This window comes from Parus major, chromosome 27 (genome assembly GCF_001522545.3).
Source record: "Parus major isolate Abel chromosome 27, Parus_major1.1, whole genome shotgun sequence".
NCBI classification, from domain to species: domain Eukaryota; kingdom Metazoa; phylum Chordata; class Aves; order Passeriformes; family Paridae; genus Parus; species Parus major.
Genome location: NC_031796.1, coordinates 1282919 through 1301940, shown reverse-complemented (window position 1 = coordinate 1301940; position 19022 = coordinate 1282919). Strand labels below are relative to the sequence as shown.

General features: G+C 42.1%; 2 protein-coding genes across 2 annotated transcripts; both read left to right on the top strand.

Annotated features, from left to right (window-relative positions):
• The first annotated feature begins 7850 nt into the window (after positions 1–7850).
• LOC107215149 (keratin, type I cytoskeletal 20-like) lies at positions 7851–12250 on the top strand. Its single transcript, XM_015651137.2, has 8 exons — positions 7851–8341; positions 9096–9178; positions 9384–9540; positions 10047–10208; positions 10290–10415; positions 10560–10780; positions 11337–11377; positions 12034–12250. Exons 1-8 carry the CDS (start codon positions 7919–7921, stop codon positions 12129–12131), a joined length of 1311 nt encoding a protein of 436 aa, XP_015506623.1. The 5' UTR covers positions 7851–7918; the 3' UTR covers positions 12132–12250.
• A 1744-nt stretch (positions 12251–13994) lies between these two features.
• LOC107215140 (keratin, type I cytoskeletal 12-like) lies at positions 13995–17720 on the top strand. Its single transcript, XM_015651126.3, has 8 exons — positions 13995–14642; positions 14990–15072; positions 15302–15458; positions 15725–15886; positions 15985–16110; positions 16472–16689; positions 16944–17026; positions 17234–17720. The coding sequence occupies exons 1-8, from the start codon at positions 14022–14024 to the stop codon at positions 17329–17331; spliced, it is 1548 nt and encodes a 515-aa protein (XP_015506612.1). The 5' UTR covers positions 13995–14021; the 3' UTR covers positions 17332–17720.
• The last annotated feature ends 1302 nt before the right edge of the window (positions 17721–19022 follow it).

Genomic DNA, 19022 nt, shown 5'->3' with positions numbered 1-19022 from the left:
CTTATTTCTGGAGAACCTTTCACAGCTTCAGATTGCTCTGTACAACTGCAGATCTCCTTTCTGTTGAACACCTCGTGACACCGTGTCACCAGCCATGTGTGCCCGGTATCTGGTGGTTACTCATTACCTCTGAATTTGTGCTCTGGTAGATAAGCTATGCATTCCTAAATATATTTAGGGTGGGTCTGCACCCTAAATAATAAATAATGATGCTAATATTTACCACTTGCATGCACTGTTAACATCACATTCTCACACCACGCTGAGAGATGAAGTCAGGGAGATAATGAATGGGGGCAGTATTATCATTCCCATTTTATTGCCTGAGAAATTGGAAAAAGAGATGACATAAATCGCTCAGGGCTGCAAAGAAAGTCACTGAGAGCCACTAAATTAGAATCCATCACTTCACAGCTTCTACTTAGCCCAGTTATTAGATAATACAACTTCCCAAAGAGCCATTTCCCACTCACAGCAATCCTGTCAGTGTCTGATGGCTCGGAAGAGATAATGCCCTTGATTCATTCCAAGTGTTTATGGCTGGTCAGGACCCTGCACATACTCTGATGATGTTCTTCAATGTACCTGTGCCAACAGCCCAACTGAAATGAGTCCTGTGCAGAACCCTGTGCTGGCAGCTCTGGCAGCTTTGTAGTATTTGGGAGACTTTAGGAGCACAGGTGGTGCTGTTTCTGATTTTAGGACTATGATGATGTATGGCTTGAAAAATGACTTTGTTAATTCATTGTATTGAAACTGACTGAACTCTGCCAGCTCATATTTGTTCTCCTTCAGTATTCCATACACACAGAAGTGCCATTTGACATGAAGAAAGTGATGGACTCAGGCACAAAGAAAGTGCAATTTGAAAAATATGTAGTATCACTAAAAACAACACTCTCCAAGTGAATAAATTTTATTTCCCATAAATGGAAAAGGATAGCAAAGAAACATGAGCAGGAGAGAACAGCATTTCTCAGTCTAAGTGAATGATGCAACAATACTTCTGCAAACCAACAAGATACAGGAACTCAGCCTATAAAAGGAGGCTGAAACCATCAGCGTTCACAACCGGCTCCTCGCAGTTTCACCTGCCATTTAAGGCAGTCCTGCATGGAATGATCCTCAGCATGATTTCCAAGAGCCTTGACTGCACTCCAGCCTGGGCATGAGTCACAGCTCATTTCACTTGTAGAAATGTTAAAACTTATTAAGGTGTATTACAATAGGCAGCTTTGGTAAGTGAAGTGTTGATCCCCTGGAAGAAGTGTGCGATGAGGTAATGCAGTCATGGTTTGTGCTATTAATCACACATTCTTCTGGGGAGCTGGCCCCACACTGCTGGGGTTCAGCCTTATTTATCAACAGCCACATCTGTAGAATGAAAATTTTTGCTTTCTGCCTTCCTGGTTAATGCAGATGCAAAATTAACAAAGCCATTTCAGAAAGAGAAGAAAAGAAATCTTGCCTTTATAGCACTGCTAAGCCCACGGGTTCTATGGATTATTGAAGCAGAGAGAATAGGTAGAAGAGCCGGTAAAACATTTCACAATGTCCACACCCTGACCTATAAAGGTTTCTAAAGTTTTGCTAGGAGATGCCTGTTCCTGTGTATGAATCATTTAGAAAAAGGATGAATCTATAAACAGAGAAGCAAGGAAGGAATAATGCTGGAGAGGCTGCACCCCCTGATCCCCCATTTCATGCACTGTACAGCAAAAGCATCTTAATTATTGACTCTACCTGGATGTTTGGCTTGGTGAAATCCCAGCTGAAGTTTTACCATGTGTTGTTTCCTCATCATTCCTCCCTCTGTAAAATTTTTGATTCTTTTCAAGCTGTACTTTTATGATATCTTTAATTGTGTGACTATACTGAAATGACCTACTTGAGCCCCTGGCCTAGGACTGACACAAACCAATTATCTGCAAAAATATTCCATGAAGCAGAAGCATCAGTGTCAGACAGTTTGGAGTGTCCCTATGGCAGGAGGTGAGAAATATGACCTAATGGTGAGGCAGGTGCAGGGCTGCTTCTTCTGGACATGTTAATTTGCTTTTTGAATGTCTGAATATGCATCAGAACCTTAAAGGCACAAAATCATAACACCAGCTGTGGTAAAGACACTTTCAATAACTATACAGACTTCGGGGGTAAATTTTTTGGCTTTCCAATGTCCTAAGGACAAGTCCAAAGGAGTCAATGTGACGGGTTGTAATTAGGCTCTATAGAAAGCAACAAAAATGAGGAATATAATTTGGAAAAATGTGTTTCAATTAAGAGGCATAATTAGCTGGAGCAGGCAGGGAAATGGAGAAACAAACAGGCTGAAGTAGCTACTAACTACAGTTCTTCCTTGGAACAGAAGTTGAAGGTGTGCTGCCTTTAGAGAAGTACCAGCTTTGGCTCAGCTCTGCACCCTTGAATCAACATATGAGAAAATAAAACATCAAGTGTATCAAACAAAAAACTGGGAGTGACTCTTGCCAGAACGATTTCAAAGCAGGAAATCTGTCACATTGCTGCAAGCAGACAGAAATTGTGATCTTAAAGTTACTCTGTGCAGGAAAGAAAACACAATCTTATGTCTTATTAATGACAACAATGACTAATTTTTGAAAGCCTTTCCATCACCCAGGCTCTGCTGCCAGGTTAATCTCACAAGAGACAGTCTCAAGACATTCTGAGAATGTATCCTCTGCTATTGTACAAAACAAAAACCTTAAAAACACAACCAAATAAACCTTTTCTTTAATGTCTACAGCCTATTGCTGCCTAAAAATTGAGATACTCAAGCATCAGCTACATAAAAGGGTGTAATTCAAAAGGATAATGAACACTCCTTATTCTCAAAGACTAATTTAGAAAGATAGCCCATTCTTCTTGCCATTGCTTCCAAACCCACTCCATACAAAGCACTGAACTCCTTAATTATGGCTGACGGCTCTGAAGAGAAATATTCCTCTAAACGTTTGGTCACAAGAGCGATGCAACTAAATTTCCTGTGGGCCAGGAAAGCGTATAATACGAGACATTTTGTTATGTAATCCGTAAATTTTGTTCTCTCGTTGAAATTCCGCACGATTGTCCCGCGGTGCTCAGCACGGGGAGGGCTGGGGCAGCTCCGTTCCGAAGGCCGGTGGTGGCCTCTAGTGACAACCTGGCAGATCCGCACGGAGCCCGGTGCCTGTCCCTGCTCCTGCCGCTCCTCGGGGGCTCCTGCGGCTGGGCAACAACTTCTAACCGGAAATTTCTGCTGCAGTATTTGTGCAATGAACCTTATTAACAGCGCTAGAATTCTTCCAGGGGGGTATGGAGGCGGATTTTCGGCCTGTTTCCTTTATTTGGTTTTTTGATATCTGCTTTCCTGACACAGATCTTGATCCTGGGAGGGTATTTTGGGTTCCAAGCAGCCCGTAGCTTGTTCCTGTACAAACCCCAGGAGGGGACTGCAGTGGGATCGCTGGGATGCACTGAAAGGATCATAAGCCAGAGCAGTCCCCAGACAAGAAACTGCAGCTGTGCCTCTGCTGAGGCACCTCCTGGCATTATGAGTGCAATTTTACCCTGGGGAAAAAATTGCAGTTTTCTTCTGATTTGGGAGCTCCAAGTGTAACACAAGTGAGACCCCCAGAACCTGAAGAACTTTTTTTTAAAGTTAGCCAAAAAGTCTACACAGACATGATACACATAACACATGTTTATATGTATTTTTTACAGTGTACGATCACTGTGTACCTATACTTGGACAGGGCCATGAAAATTGTATTTGCCTCCTGAATCACAGAAATATACAATATTTTTCATGGATTATGGTGCTACTCCAGCATTATGGAACTGAGAGAGTCAGTAGGCTGAAATTCTCTCCAGTTCACTGGTTTTCTCATTCCCCTGACACTTCAGTTGCACAGGGTTTTTCCAAGGGAGAGAGATCTGCCAGCAGTCCTGGCAGATTAAGAGCTGATCTTAATGGCACTTTTGGGGAAGAAAAAAGAGAAGGTTCGTTTGTGTGGCCTGGAGCTGTTTTTGTTGGCACTGAGATCTGATTCTGCTCAAGGAGAGCAGCCGAGACAGGAAAGGCAGCTCCTGACTTTCATTTTCCACCTGTGGCTGGGGAGGGATGGAACCCACACACTGCCTCACACACCACTCCAGGAGCTGGAACACCTCTCTAAGTACCATAAATATGCAATGTTTTAACTTACCCCTCTGGTCAAAGCTCCAGGCAGAAAGAAATAAGGTGCAGTGGTTTGATGATTGAGATATTTTCATTGGACAAAAGATAAAAAGGAGAGGGAAATGAGGGGGGGAAAAAATACATGAGACAGACAGTGTAAGATCTTGAGCTGCAAATGTTCAGAGCATTTAGGTGAATTAGGTGAGCATTCAGAGCATTTAGGTGAATATTTAGGTGAATCCAGCTGAGTTGGTGACATCATCCAGAACTTTCTCTCCTCTGATCCCATTCAGCAAAGCACAAAACACCTTGCTTTGCTCTTTGGAGAGAGTAGGCTTCATGGGTATTGGCATTAACAGGAGGTGCAAAGTTAAGTGCAAAGTAGTTAAGAAAAGAAGGAGGGGAATATCTCAGACCCAGAAATGTTGAATATTGGAATAAGGCTGGAACATTGAACACTGAATGCATCTTTCCTGAATGCACTTTGCACAGCAATGTCCCTTCAGGACTTTAGTGTAGATCTTCCAGAATCAAACTCTTATGATGCTAAACCCAAACACAGGGACCAACAAAAGGGTGTTGGATTTCACTCCTAGAATGGATCATCTCTACAGACTGAACTAAAAAACTTTGCTTTATTTCAGTCTCTATGTCAGCCAAAAGAAAAGCATCTGATCTACCTAAAGGCAGCAAAAACGCAGACCCACAGCTGGGTGTGTCTTTTTTCCTTGAACTCTCCAGACTGGTTGCCCATGGCTGGTTAGCACAGGTGAGTCAGATGGAATGGCATCCACATTATCAGAGCCCTGCAGAACTTATCTCCATGGCCCTCTAATGCACATTAAACTTCTGTCACACAGGTGACATTTCTTCATGAAATCAAACAATTCATTAGTGTTGCTATAAATGTTTTATTATGTCTATAGGCAATCCACTCTGACCAAGCACGTCACTGAAGGGAAGTGCTACCCTTGAACCCACAGACTGTCCTCTACAGCTCCCACAATTGGGTCTGGAGCTGAAACTGCTCTGCTGAGCTAAAGCACCAGCAAACTGTTACAGCACTTCTTCAATGCTGACCAAAAGTGCAGTACTGGACAAAACACTTCTAGGATGCCCAATATCTATTTAGATAACTTATTCTCCCAACCAATAAAATAAAATAAATAAAAATTAGGCAGCCCATGTTCTTGCAGATTAATTCCTGAGCATAGTCCAGGGGTGGAGGACACTGTGGCCACTCCCAGCTGACGCCTTGAGGAGTCCCTTGCCCTCCTGTCACTGCCATGGCTGCAGCTTCACAGCTCCCTCTGGCAGTTTCCAGTCATTGATACAACCAGTCATGATACATTTCATGGAAAAAAGTGTACTGAACTAAAACCAGAAAACCCCACCTCTGATGTGAATCTATCCTAATCCTAGCAAGTATTCTTGCAAATATTCTAGCTTTTTGGGGAGAATAGAAGCATATATAAAATTATAAGACCAGAGAAATTGTCAGTAAACAATTGAGGGATGACAATAAAAGGAACAATAAGAAAATTCCATCTTGTATCTTTTCACATTGGGTTTGCATGATGCCATTGCTTCTTGCTTCCTCTTGCATACATGTTGGATGCTTCTGCTGAATAGTCATGAGGAAAATAATTGCTGGAGGTTCAGCTTGAACAAAAGCAGCAGAGCCATGACACAAGGCAAATGTCTGACCTAAGCCTGATGCTCACCTTACTTCAGATCATCGACTTCTTTTTTCATTTCCTCACTAAATGAAAAAATAGAATCTCCAAATGATGTTTAGAAAAAAATATCACCAAGGTAACACGGAAACTAATTTTAATACTGAGAAGACAAAGCAGAATGTTTGCTCTTAAATAGAGTGCCACATAATCCTGCAGAGATCTAGGCAGTGAGATATAGAGCCAAGGGATGTAGAAACAGCAGGATCTCTTCTGTACTCCTCCTACAGTCTAAAGGTATAGACTCTGCTCTACTAAAATGAGTAATTCTTACTCAGCCCGAATAATTTCAATAATTTCAAAAAATAGCACGCCCTGAATGTCTGTAATGACACATCAAATATCATGGCCAGTGTACTTTGGTTTCACATCTCATAAAGGTTTTTTTATTACGAGTTGCACCCAAAGAAGTTCAAGGTCCAAAGACACTCCACAGCATCCTCCTAGAAAAAAAAAATAAAATCCTGCCCTGCACACTGATTGCTTTGGTTTGGAAGCTGTTTCCAGAACAGCCAAGTACAACAGTTTAACTCTGCCTTGAGCCATGACCAGCTAGACTAATCCCTAGCACAGTAACTTAAAAACTTGGCAGTACTGATTCCCTAATATATTGGGCATTCTCTAATACCCAACTATTCTGGGTTGGGTGCTCTCAGAAAGCTGAAGGTGCCTCCAAAACACAGTTCAGTGCCTCAAAAGCTCCATGTCTCACCAATTTCCTTGCCCCAAGGTGGGAGATCAGTACATACAGCAGCTGCTCTCACTAACCAAGCCATGTGTGTTCATTGTTCTACCTGACAACATCAGTAACACACATAAGCACTGTCAATGCGATGCCCCAGGAGCTGCATCTCCACACTGTCCCAACACACACCTGCCACCTGCTCTCCTGCAGCACTAACAACCCCTCAGCCATCAGGTCCTTCCCTTGCTTTACAAATTCTCCATGCACTTTCTGTATCAAGTACAGCACAGTCAGTCCAGGAGCCTCCTCCACACCATCAGCAGTAGGATTGTTGAGTCTCTTCATGCCATGGAAAGGCAGCTGGTTTCCTGTTAATGACCACAGCCCCTGGGTTGGGGACAGATCCCCCAGCATGGCACTTGTTAGCTGGTAGTTTCTGATGAGGCAGGAGGGAAACTTGTTTTGCTTCAACTTCAGCCACACAGGAGGGCTGGAGGCTCATTCTGCTGGAAGCTGGAACTCAACACTTCCTGCCACTCTATGGACCTCAGCATCTCACATGTGAAACACAGTGGGCTGTGAGGGTTTTCAATATTCTCATTCCTCCTACCTCACTTAACGACAAAGAAATACCCTTCCCACTCAATCTCAGCTGTACTGAAAGCTCAAATTCCACTTGCAAGGGTTTTCTAATATGAGACGAATGCATATTCAATGCAAGTTGATGGCAACAGCCTCCACTCTTCACTGGCAGTGCAGATGTTGGTTTGTGCTTACTATGAAATGAATTCACACAGTAGTACAGCTGTCTTCTTTCTAATAATTTATACACTGTTCTAGACTGTCCTGAGGCCCAAGTTATTGCTTACTCAACAGAAATATAAATATTTTAAGTCTCTTGTCACATACAGGCAACTCTCATTTTAAATTCATGCACTGCGCAGGGGGCTTAGAACCTACTCATTTGTTCCAAAGGGCTACAGAGCAGGTTGGCTGCAGGTACATGGTTATAAATGATTCAACAGATCGTTTTTTATTTATCTGTTATACAAAATAACAAAGCAAGCAAACTACCCAGGGAGTGTTCCTCAAACACAGACAAACAAATTAGAATCCCTTCAAATTATGGGGAGGGGGAGCAATATCCTGTGTGCTCTTTGTGCTGATACCAGTGACACTCTGTGTCAACATAGGTGGGGTTTCCAGGCACTGTGCTTCCTCTTGGACCTGTATAAAGGTGCACAGTGCACACTCAGCTGCTCACTGCTGTCTCTCTCTGTGCTGATTTACCTGCTTCAGTCCAGAAGACAAAGAGCACAAATGGCATTCTCCACCCGCAGCATCCAGTGGAGTACGGGCAGCCGTGTCCAGCCCTCTGCACCCAGTGTCAGTAGTCTGACCTCCAGGAAAATGTCCATCCAGAAGATCCAGGCACCCAGTGTCTACGGGGGAGCCGGGGGCTATGGCACCCGCATATCAACCAGCACCAGCTCTGGCCAAGGCCTCGGAGGGAGCCTCCAGCTCAGCATCACTGGGAGTGATGTGCTGCTGGCTGGCAGCGAAAAATCAACTATGCAAAACCTGAACGATCGCTTGGCTGCGTACCTGGAGAGGGTGCGCTCACTGGAGAAGTCAAACTCCCTGATTGAGATGCAGATCAGGGAATGGTACGAAAAGAACACCGTAAGCACAGGGCAAGACTACAGCTCCTACTTCAAAACAATTGAAGAGCTCCGAAATAAGGTAAGAGATTCTAGAGCCCTCCATAAATATAGGAATTGCAATCATCAGTGAGATAGAGAATAATCTGTTGTAGAAAATGCACTTTTCCAAATTGTAATTGGCCTAGCTGGGAAGAAGTTTATTTTTGATCAGCTAGAAAGAGGTGACATTTGTAATACCAGATATATACTTGCAGTTGTGAATAATCTCATACCTGAAAAATTTGTGATTCAAAATTAATTAGTTCTATGATATTTGTCTTAGATGGCTTTAATTAGAGAAAGTACTAATGGTAATCTATATATTTAAATATAGTTTAGCGATACTGTATTTCAAAGTGTTTTTTCAGAAAAGAAGAGCAAACACTCAGAATAAAATTAAAGACCACTATTTAAAATAGTAAATTACCACTGGAAACAATAAAATATTCCAAACAATCAACTGAAAGGCTTGTCAAATCATGTTTCCAGAACTTCCTTCAGTCTTTTCCCTTTTATTTTTTATCAGTTCTACTTCCCAACATTTAAAAGCAGATCCCTTCAGAGAGCAGTTCATCCCAACTATTTGATACTCTTATTTTATGGCAGGACTACTTGTCTTTTGGACATCCCTAATTATTTTCATGCACTTCAAATGGATTTTAGCTTAAAGCCAGCGGACCAACCGACAGCTGAAGTGAAGGAGGATGAAGCCCATTTACAGTATTCATTCCCAGGAAAAGATCAAGTGTAAATTTCTATGCAAAGTTTCATTGCTTGTCCACCATTCCCTTTAGATTTCTGCTGCCCAGATGGAAAATTCCAGGCTTGTCCTGCAGATCGACAATGCCAAGCTGGCTGCTGATGACTTTAGGCTGAAGTAAGTTCCACGATTTTATATCAATTCTCTTTCATGCTCCTCTTATTTAGGAAAGCTTCCACTTATTGGAAGTGATGCCAAGGAGTGAACATTTTCCAGCTTTAAGTTTACTGAAAATTTCACAATGACTGTGGTAGTTAGTGATTCTAACATTTACTCCAAACTGTTGCATTCCAATGATGACAAAAGGCACTGCATTGTACAGGTTTGAGAACGAACACCTGCTCAAGCAGAGCGTGGAGAGTGACATCACCGGACTGCTCCGTGTCCGTGATGACCTGACTCTGACAAATGCTGACCTGGAGTCCCAGATTGAGAGTCTAACAGAGGAACTCGTTTTCCTTAAGAAGAACCATGAGGAGGTGAGAGCAGCTGACCACTGCCAGGGAAAGGGGTTTTGAGTGGCAAACACAACCTCACTAGGGAACATTTCTATCCTTCCTGGAAACAGCGTAACCATAAGTGGCCCTAAGGGACACTGAAGCTGTCAGGAATCGAGGGCTGAACACTCCTCCATTCCAGGAACGGAGGAGTGAAGGTATTCTCTAAGAAAAAATAATGATTCAGGAATTGCTACCTCAAAAAGTATGCAAATGGGAGCCATGACTTCTGCCCTCATTCCACAGGTTCAGTTTTGAGGAAATAATTTTTATGATACATTTATCTATGATATAACATTTATTGCCATAAAGTAAGCAAACTGTTCCAAGATGAGGTGCACTAAACAGTATTTACAAAGTGATTAAGTTGTCTTGCCCCAAGCTACTATTAAGGATTAGTCCTATGCGTGTAGATGTTGAGTTTGTGTCCAGTGCCCAGGAGTGCCAGCTGCCAGCAGCCAGTGCTAACACAGTCCCCATTGCTGCAGGACCGTGACAGGCTGCGCAAAGAGGCGAGCGGCTCTGTGAACGTGGCGGTGGATGCTGCTCCCGGCATTGATCTCGCAGCTATTATGGAAAACATGAGAAAGCAATATGAAGAAATGGCAGAAAAGAACCGCCAAGAAGCCAAAGAACGTTTTGAAAAGCAGGTAAAGTCAACTGCTTAAACACCAGTAAGAACCTCGGTCATGCCTGGCTGCAGTTCACAGTCCCTCCATTCCTCATTCCAGACAGTAGAACTGAACCAGGAAGTTGCCCTCAATGTTGAACGGCTGGAGGTCCAAAGGAAAGAGATCACGGAACGGAGACAGGTCTTCCAGAACCTGGAGCTGGAATTACAGTCCCTGCTGTCCATGGTAAATAACAAAAAGCAAAATAAGGACTGTGGATAGCAGGGAGTTACACAGATAAATAGAGGAATGAGGGGCAATCAAAACGTTATTTCAACAGAAAAATGTATCCTCTAAATAATATGTCACTGTTCTTCCCATGGAATATAGAAACAGACCCTGGAAGGCTCTGTGGCTGAAACAGAAGCACGGTACAGTTACCAGCTTGACCAGATACAGGGAGCAATTTCCAGTCTGGAGTCTCAGCTGAGGCAGCTCCGAGCTGACATGGAAGCTCAGAACAATGAGTACAGCACCCTGCTGGATGTCAAGACTCGCTTGGAGATGGAGATCGCCACGTACCGCCGGCTGCTTGAGGGAGAGGAAAGCGGGTGAGCACACACATGGCTTTGCATTTTGGTTTGGCTTTTGTGTCAGATCTGCCTCTCTCCAGCTGCTTTGGGGTGGAGAAGCCCATTGCCCAGTTCTCAGCCACAGAATCAGAGCAGGTTGCTGTTCAGGCTGGGCTGCTGAAGCTGCTGTGGAATTTTGAGGTGGGCTCTCCCAGCCTACAGACTGTCACTCTGTGAGCTGGGGAGTCAGGTAGATGTTCACATGCCAGGAACACCACTAATGCAGTTTTCTATCAACCTGTCCATGTGGGTTTAGCAGAGAGTGGAATTTCCCTCCAGATTCTACCTTGTTCAGGAACTAGATTGGGTGTACCTGTGTGAAGTCCTGGCATTGCAGATTAACTGCACCTACAGCTTATGTTTAGCAAGTTTCACTTTAACTGCGAGAGCTCATTTTACTGAGTTATCTCCTGACTAAATGTCTTGATGAAAGGGGATTAACTGTCCTGATCAAACACATAGGAAATGCACAAGAATGTTTCTTCAATCCATGAGTTGCCATATATTTACATGTTCTAATTTCTAATTTGAACAGGCATTTGGAAGTGATAACATCGACAACAGAGTCTGAACAAGGTATGTCCCACCAACTTCCTTCTGTTTTGATGGCTGCCTATTGGAATACTATGGAATGAAGTAGCCTGATATAAAACAACAGCTTCAGTGCAGATAATCAGCCAGTGGAATATCACATCAAGAAAGTAATCAACTGTGTGGGGACTATACAAACCTGAGTTTATATATACAATCAGGTGCCCAGTGTAAAATCACAGACTCACCTATTCTGTGATTTTGTGAGTCCTCAGAGAGCCAAGAGAACAACACAGTATTACTGAATTCCCCTCTGGAGAGCTGCAGAAGCATCTGCTTCTCCCTACTGGCTGCACAGGGAGACTGAGGCTCCCAAGTAACATATCCAGTTTCATAGCAAAAATTTCCAATTTGGTGTAAGTCTATTCCAAGGCTCTATGTCTACAAGTCAGTGCTAAACTGAAGCAAAACTATCAGGAGCACTAGAGAGTTACTGAACCCAGTGTCCACTACAGTCTATGGGCAACATACTCAATATCCAAAAGAGCAGCCACACCCTGCACACTGCAAAAGTTTACCTCAAGGACCTGAGGACTGAAGATGTTTTTTGATATTTCCACATTGACTGCTACTACTGCAGCAATATTACTCTGTCAGTGAACTTTGCATTAAATTACTTCTCTTTTCAATTTCCTTAACAGAATCAAGTAAATTTAAGAAGATCAAGACAATAGTTGAGGAGGTGGTTGATGGCAAGATTGTCTCCTCTCAGGTCAAAGAGATTGAAGAAAAGATATAAATGGCACCAGCAGAAACGATCCCTCTGAGTTCCCTGGAGATGCCAAAACTAAAAGATCTATAAAGAATCTTATCTAATTGACCCTAAACCCCAGAAGGATTAAAAAATATCAAATATTTTTTTGTTGTTGTTGTTGTTGTTGTTGTTTTTGTGGGGGAGCATTAATAAAATTCTGTAAGTCAAAACATAGAAGACTTTGGGTTAACTTACATAGTAAGTACCTTGATGAAAAAAAACTAATCAGCCTGATATGAATGTGTAATTGCTTCCAACACAGATAAAAATGGAAGTATTAGGTTTTTAAAATGCATTAAGGCATCAGTTCAGCACATCTTTTCTGAATGTGAACTCCCACTCAAACATAAAGCAGCTTCACTTCATTAAAACCTGATTTTCAAATAATTATGAAGTGTCAGCTTGCTTTTCATAATATATTAACATGAAAAAATAAATTGAAGAAGCCTTTTTGATATTTTTCACATTCTGTGAATGATTACATCACCAGGGACTACAGAAAGCCAAGATATTTTATCAAGAAGAATATATTTGAAATGATCTCCCTCTCTCTCAAACCTTTCTGTGCCAATAATGTTCCCTGTCCCATAGGGAGGCCCCTGTGCCACACCTGGATTCTCAGTCCCAGAAGTTTACATTTTCCTCTTGAGAACATAAACACACAAAGCTCTTCCCTATGAAACCTCACCTGTCCAGAGCTATGTACTGAACACAAACAGCTGCCAAAGAATTAATCCTCTGCTTTCACTGCCCCGAGTCACTGAGACCAGGCTATCAGCTCATTTCCACAGAAATGCTTTACTTACACCTTTGATCTTCCGCTCTTTTCTGCCCCAAAAGCACCCCATGCTCCTGGGTGTGGATAAATCAAAAATTAACGCATTTAAATTGACAAATCCAATGATATAATTAAGCCAGGACAAAGGAAAAATAATTTTCCATTTATCAAAATAACTTCAAAAGAAAAACATACTGGCTTGGAAGGGTTCCCATGCCCAAACCTGCACCCAGAAGCACTATATTTGATCTTTATACTTGTATTATAAAAAGCACCAAATACAGAAATCAGGTTTGTTATTTTGAGATAACAGCAAACTATTTAGCAGACACAATGGTGAGTTCCCAGCTCCAAAATACAAACTCTCATAGGCTATAGACTATATGATACAGACTATAAGCATATCACTCTGAGGTATTTCAATGATTAAAGGGTTAGGGCATAAACCCAATTCCAAATCTTATTTGATATATTTATATTTTCATATTAATGATCACTTTGCAGCTCACTGAACATCTGTGTGCCCTAGGACACCTGATGGTCACTTTTCTTACTTCCTATCATGCACCCAGGAGCACTAATCCAGCAGAGGTTCCTGCCAGAAGAGCATTATGAAAAGAAAGGCATTCCTGTCACACAGGCTGAGAAGCAGGGATCAAAGGGATCACTCTGCTGACTTAGCAAACTCCTGCAAGAACAGCCCCAAATGCAGGAAGCACTGAATCTGCAATGACAAAACAATTATTTAGGAGGGATTTAAATGCAAAAAGAACTTTTTGTGCTCCATTTCACATGGCAGAACACAATCGTGATATCTCAGCTCCACTCCACCCATTTCCCCTCATACAAATACCTGGAGGGCACCAGATTTCCACTCCCATTGGCAATTTCGGTTGGCACATATCATTTCGGTTGGTCAGAACATACAAAACTGACATCTCCTCCAAACAGGAAGGAGAGAGTGAGAGCTCTCCCCAGGAGGTGGGGACTCCTCCTGAAACACCCACTGCTGTCCCTCTATAAAGCTGACCCTGCTCCTGTTCTGCCCTACTCTCTGTTGTATCCTCCACGGGGCAGATCCAGGCACCTCGAGCACCATGGCCCTTTCCGTGCGCACAAGCGGCGGGTCCCGGCAATCCTCCTCTCGGAGCGGATTTGGAGGGGGATCTCTGAGGATGTCCGGTTCTGGTGGTGGAGGAGGCTTTGGTGGCAGTGGGCTTGGGTTTGGTGGGGGGTCTGGTGGAGGGTTTGGCTCAGCTTCTGTGTTGGGTTCAAGCTCTGGTTTTGGTGGTGGCTTTGGGGGCAGTGCAGGTGCAGGATATGGAAGCAGCTTTGGAGGTGGTTTGGGTGGTAGCTATGGAAGCGGTTTGGGCAGTGGGTTTGGGGGAGGTTTGGGAAGTGGTTTTGGCAGCAGCTCAGGTGCTGCTTTTGGAAGTGGCTTTGGTGGTGGCTTAGGGACTGGTTTTGGAGGTGGGTTTGGCCCTGCTGGTGCTGGCGATGGTGGCATTCTTTCTGGCTCAAAAAAAGAGACAATGCAGAACCTCAATGACCGGCTGGCTGCATATCTGGACAAAGTGAGATCTCTGGAGGATGCCAACACCGAGCTGGAGCGCAAAATCCGTGAGTGGTATGAGAAAAGTGGCCCTGGCACTGGCACTCCTGGATCTGGGAATGACTACAGTAAATTCTACCCCTTCATTGAAGATCTTCGAAACAAGGTAGCAAGGCAATGTATTTTTTTGTATCTTTAAATTCGAAACTCACTTAATAGTATGAATGAAAATAACAAATTTCTTTCAGAAACGCAGAGCACATTTATCCTTTGGTACTGACACTGGCAGTGACCTCTGTCACCTTGCATTGGTGACATGTGCTGAATTTTTCCTGTACATTAAAGCTGTTCTGTAGTTGTGTCACACAGTGATTTGTCTAATCTGAATAAAGGAGAAGGCAGTGTTGGATTTCAGTTCTACAAACCCTTGTAGAACACAAAGTTTAAAGCCATTACAACGCCATGAAGCCTTTGGGCTGTAACATCATTCTCTGAACACTGTTTGTATTCTAGATCATCAATGCAACCATCGACAATGCAAGGATCATTCTGCAGGTTGATAATGCCAGACTGGCTGCTGATGACTTCAGAGTGAAGTAAGGATATCTTAATGCTACAAAAACTCCTACTAATAACTTAAGGAAAAACTTCTTTGGTATTAAAAATATCTTTCCTTGTAGAATACTTGTAATATAATTATTAAACAATATTATAATAATTATGTGTATTAAGTTTTCATATTAAAGCTATAATAAAGCACATTAATAGTTTGCATTTGACCTCACTGACCATGTAAAAAATAATATTTGATCCCTTTATGCATAGATATGAGAATGAAGTGGCTCTTCGGCAGAGTGTGGAGGCCGACATCAATGGCCTGCGCAGAGTCCTGGACGAGCTGACCATGACCAGGGCAGATCTGGAGATGCAGATTGAAAGCCTGAATGAAGAACTGGCTTATCTCAAGAAGAATCATGAAGAGGTTATTTTTTTCCTTTGTGAATTCATAACAAGACACATGAAATTGTGAAACATCAAATTACTCCTTTATTTAAACCAGGTCCTAGGTTTCATTATAGGTTTTGTTTGCTGTTATTTTTTGAGTTTGCTAAGTGAAAGAGTGCAAGAAACAAGTTACAATCCTTGTTGAAACAGAATTTATATCACATCTATTTCTTTACATATATTTTGGTAGTACTATTTTGTCTTTTATTAACAGACCCTTCTCTTTATTTTCAATCTCTCCAGGAGCTTCAGGGCATCCAAAGCAGTGAATTTGGCCAAGTCAGCGTGGAAATGGATGCTGCTCCAGGGACTGACCTGACCAAGCTTCTGAATGATATGAGGGGACAGTACGAAGTCATTGCCGAGCAAAACCGTAAAGAGGCTGAGGCGTGGTTCAATGAAAAAGTAACAACCAGAGAGAGCAAACTCAGCAAAATGCATGGGAAAATTAGTTCAATACTTGGAACTGTAAAATTACACCCCATTCTTCCTTGTCATTTCAGAGCGGGGAGCTGAAAAGGGAAATCTCCACCAACACTGAGCAGCTTCAGTCAGGAAAGAGCGAGATCACAGATTTAAAACGGACTCTCCAGAGCCTGGAAATAGAGCTGCAGTCTCAGCTCGCCATGGTATGTTCTGGGAAGCTGCTGACTGCTCAGAGCCAATTCAGCAGCTTCAAAAGTCATTTTAGACCTAATCCTATTCCATAGAATTGATGATTTGCATTTATTTCCAATTAAATCCTATATTCTTTTAGTTCCTAAACAGCAGTAATATAGCTAACTGGATTATAAAGAGCATGTCACAAAGCAGATGAGTTTTTACATCACATTTAGGGAAGTGACAAGGGACCATTTTCAAACTGGTGCTTTCAAAAAGAAAACAAAACCTTCTAAGTAATGCAGCTGTGCTCATTCCCTTAAACTACTTCAGTTGATTTTGTAAAGAGATTTTTTCCTTAACCAGAGATTATTTAATATCCTTACACAGAAAAAATCGCTGGAAGACACTTTAGCAGAAACGGAAGGTGGTTACTGCGCTCAGCTGTCACAAATCCAAATGCAGATCGGGAACCTGGAGTCCCAGCTTTTCCAGGTCAGAGCTGACATGGAGCGCCAGAACGCAGAGTACCAACAGCTCCTAGACATCAAGACTCGTCTGGAAATGGAGATTGAAACCTACAGGCGCCTGCTGGATGGCGAGTTTGTGTAAGGAACAAAATATCTCCTTGCGTTTATTTTCTGTAGCAAAATCCTTTCCAGGAAAATACGAGGTAAAATAAGTGGAACATTCTCCAAGAGACAGTAAGGCACAAACTGTGATCTGAAATATGACTGTGACTGAGGACAGTGAGCCATTCTGCTCACTGTTTAAATAATGTATCAATGTCACCATGAAAAGAGAATTTATCCTGATCCTATTGAACACCCTGCAATAGTGCATGTCTCTGATTCCCTTTTAGGGGTGCTGGACAGGGAGTTACATTTGAAAGTTCATCCCTGACAGGGTCCAAATCTCAAACACAATCACTGGACTCTTCCCAAGGTAGGTACAACTTGATTGAATAAAATTTTGTTTCTAAAGTCATTGTTATAACTCAAATAATATATGTTATCCTGTTTAACTATATCATAGAGTTCATTAAAATCAGAAGCCAGTTGGAAAGGAAAAGGGGGTACTGGTCATGTGCTGCTTTGGTTGATCATTTTTAATACATTGATAAATATTTTTTGTTCTGCTCATGATGTTTAGATCCAACCAAAACTAGAAAGATCAAGACAATTGTCGAAGAAGTGGTAGATGGAAAGGTTGTTGCATCCCACGTTAAGGAAGTTGAAGAGAAGATATGAGGCACAATCTGATGTGGCAAAGGATCCATTTGCTCCAAGCCAAAATGGATAAATAATTTTATTCTTTTGTATGAAGTGATAAAACATTTGGCTTTGTACTAAGAATCTTTTAGATAAGACAAAGTTGGCACTTTCATTCCTTGCAGACATGCAATATATTTTCTGCTTCACTCTATCAGCATTACCTGTATGATTTCCATTACCTGTATGATTTCCATTTTTAAAAATATCAAATCTCTGTTCAATAACCAGAAATAAGAAGCACACATTTAATTAGATCTGCCTTTTTATAATCTTTAGTATTATAATCAATAGATAAAACAATTTTTCTGTTCTAACCTCATTTTCCAGTTTTCATCCCTAATAAAAAGGACTCAACAAGCTTTAATGTATTAGTGTCCCTTTATTCTCTATGACCCCCTCCCACTGTGTGGTGAACCAGCAATAAAATATGAACATTGAAAGCAGCTAGAATTCAAAGTTCCAGAAGTTCTAGGAAAGATGCAATTGCTTATACCTACCTACCTTTAGCCTTCAGGAATCTCATAGCCAGGTGTTCTCCTAAAAAGAAAAAGAAAGCATTAGTTTATACTATCCCAAGTGCAATACCTTGTGTTTGTCTGATGGATTCCTAATGGTTTTCTTATGTAACTGTTCTCAACCCATCAATGACAAACACTGCCAATATTTTGGGTTTAGAGCTACACAGAACAAGGATAATTGAGATATTTGTAAAAAAGAGAGTGGACAACAAAACCTTTCCATCTCAGTCCAGGTCAACTGGAAGACAGTCAGCTAAGGAAAATATAATCCAAACACAGGATCCTTTCATATGTGCCAACAGACCCAGCCAAGAACAGGGAAGCCTTTTTACACCAAGAGACTTTTAAGTGGTACAATACTTTGACTTCTAAAAAGATGTGTGTCTTATGAAAGTTTACTGCCTGTTTTATCATTTCATTGATGTATAGTCTCATTTAGAATGCATTTCTCTCTTTGCTAAATTTTAAATTTCTAGTTAAATTGGAGTTTTTTACTGTGTATTTGCTATTGTGCGCTACTGAAAAAAAAATTAAATAAGCAAGAGGTAAAATGAAATAGGTAAGAGCCATTATTAGCAGACAAGATCACAGGGATCACACAGTGCTCCAGTGAGAAGGAGATGAAGAAGCACACCAGGCAACCTGTGCTGACCTGCCTGGGAGCTGTCAGGAAAGGGGTAAGATCCCCATATACATTGAATGTTGTGTGTACTGAGCACACTAACACCTGGCACAGGTACTGAAACACTGTCAGAGGCAACCAAGACCCTTTTCCTGACAGCAGTGATGTGTCTGAAGTGTACATTCACCAGAACTTTGCCATCTGCAGAAGAGGAGCCCATACCACAAACTGTACCAGCACTATTCACCACCAGTAGTGCTGGTTCCTCTCCCTCCTTGTGTGTTTCTGCCCATAAAAGAGGATGCCCAGGAGCCCAGCTCGTTTCTGAAATGGGACAGTCCTCAACCCTGGTCAGACACCCAAGACTTCATCTCACTGAGTCTCAAATGCCTTCAGGGATGGAAATTCTGTGACATCCCTAACAACGGTGGAGGCACTGACAGCAACCCTGCTGTGCAGGGGAGGCTCTGTTCTTCCACATCCTCTTGCCAGAGCATCTCATGCTGGGCAGCTGCATCTTTATCCTT

What these genes read in the sequence shown, in the direction of transcription:
- LOC107215140 (XM_015651126.3), top strand. Translation starts at nt 14,022, where the DNA reads ATGGCCCTTTCCGTGCGCACAAGCGGCGGGTCCCGGCAATCCTCCTCT. An exon ending in TTGAAGATCTTCGAAACAAG is followed by an intron (nt 14,643 to 14,989) that starts GTAGCAAGGCAA and finishes TTTGTATTCTAG; the next exon opens with ATCATCAATGCAACCATCGA. An exon ending in TGCAGTCTCAGCTCGCCATG is followed by an intron (nt 16,111 to 16,471) that starts GTATGTTCTGGG and finishes ATCCTTACACAG; the next exon opens with AAAAAATCGCTGGAAGACAC.
- LOC107215149 (XM_015651137.2), top strand. Translation starts at nt 7,919, where the DNA reads ATGGCATTCTCCACCCGCAGCATCCAGTGGAGTACGGGCAGCCGTGTC. An exon ending in TTGAAGAGCTCCGAAATAAG is followed by an intron (nt 8,342 to 9,095) that starts GTAAGAGATTCT and finishes CATTCCCTTTAG; the next exon opens with ATTTCTGCTGCCCAGATGGA. An exon ending in CTTGAGGGAGAGGAAAGCGG is followed by an intron (nt 10,781 to 11,336) that starts GTGAGCACACAC and finishes TAATTTGAACAG; the next exon opens with GCATTTGGAAGTGATAACAT.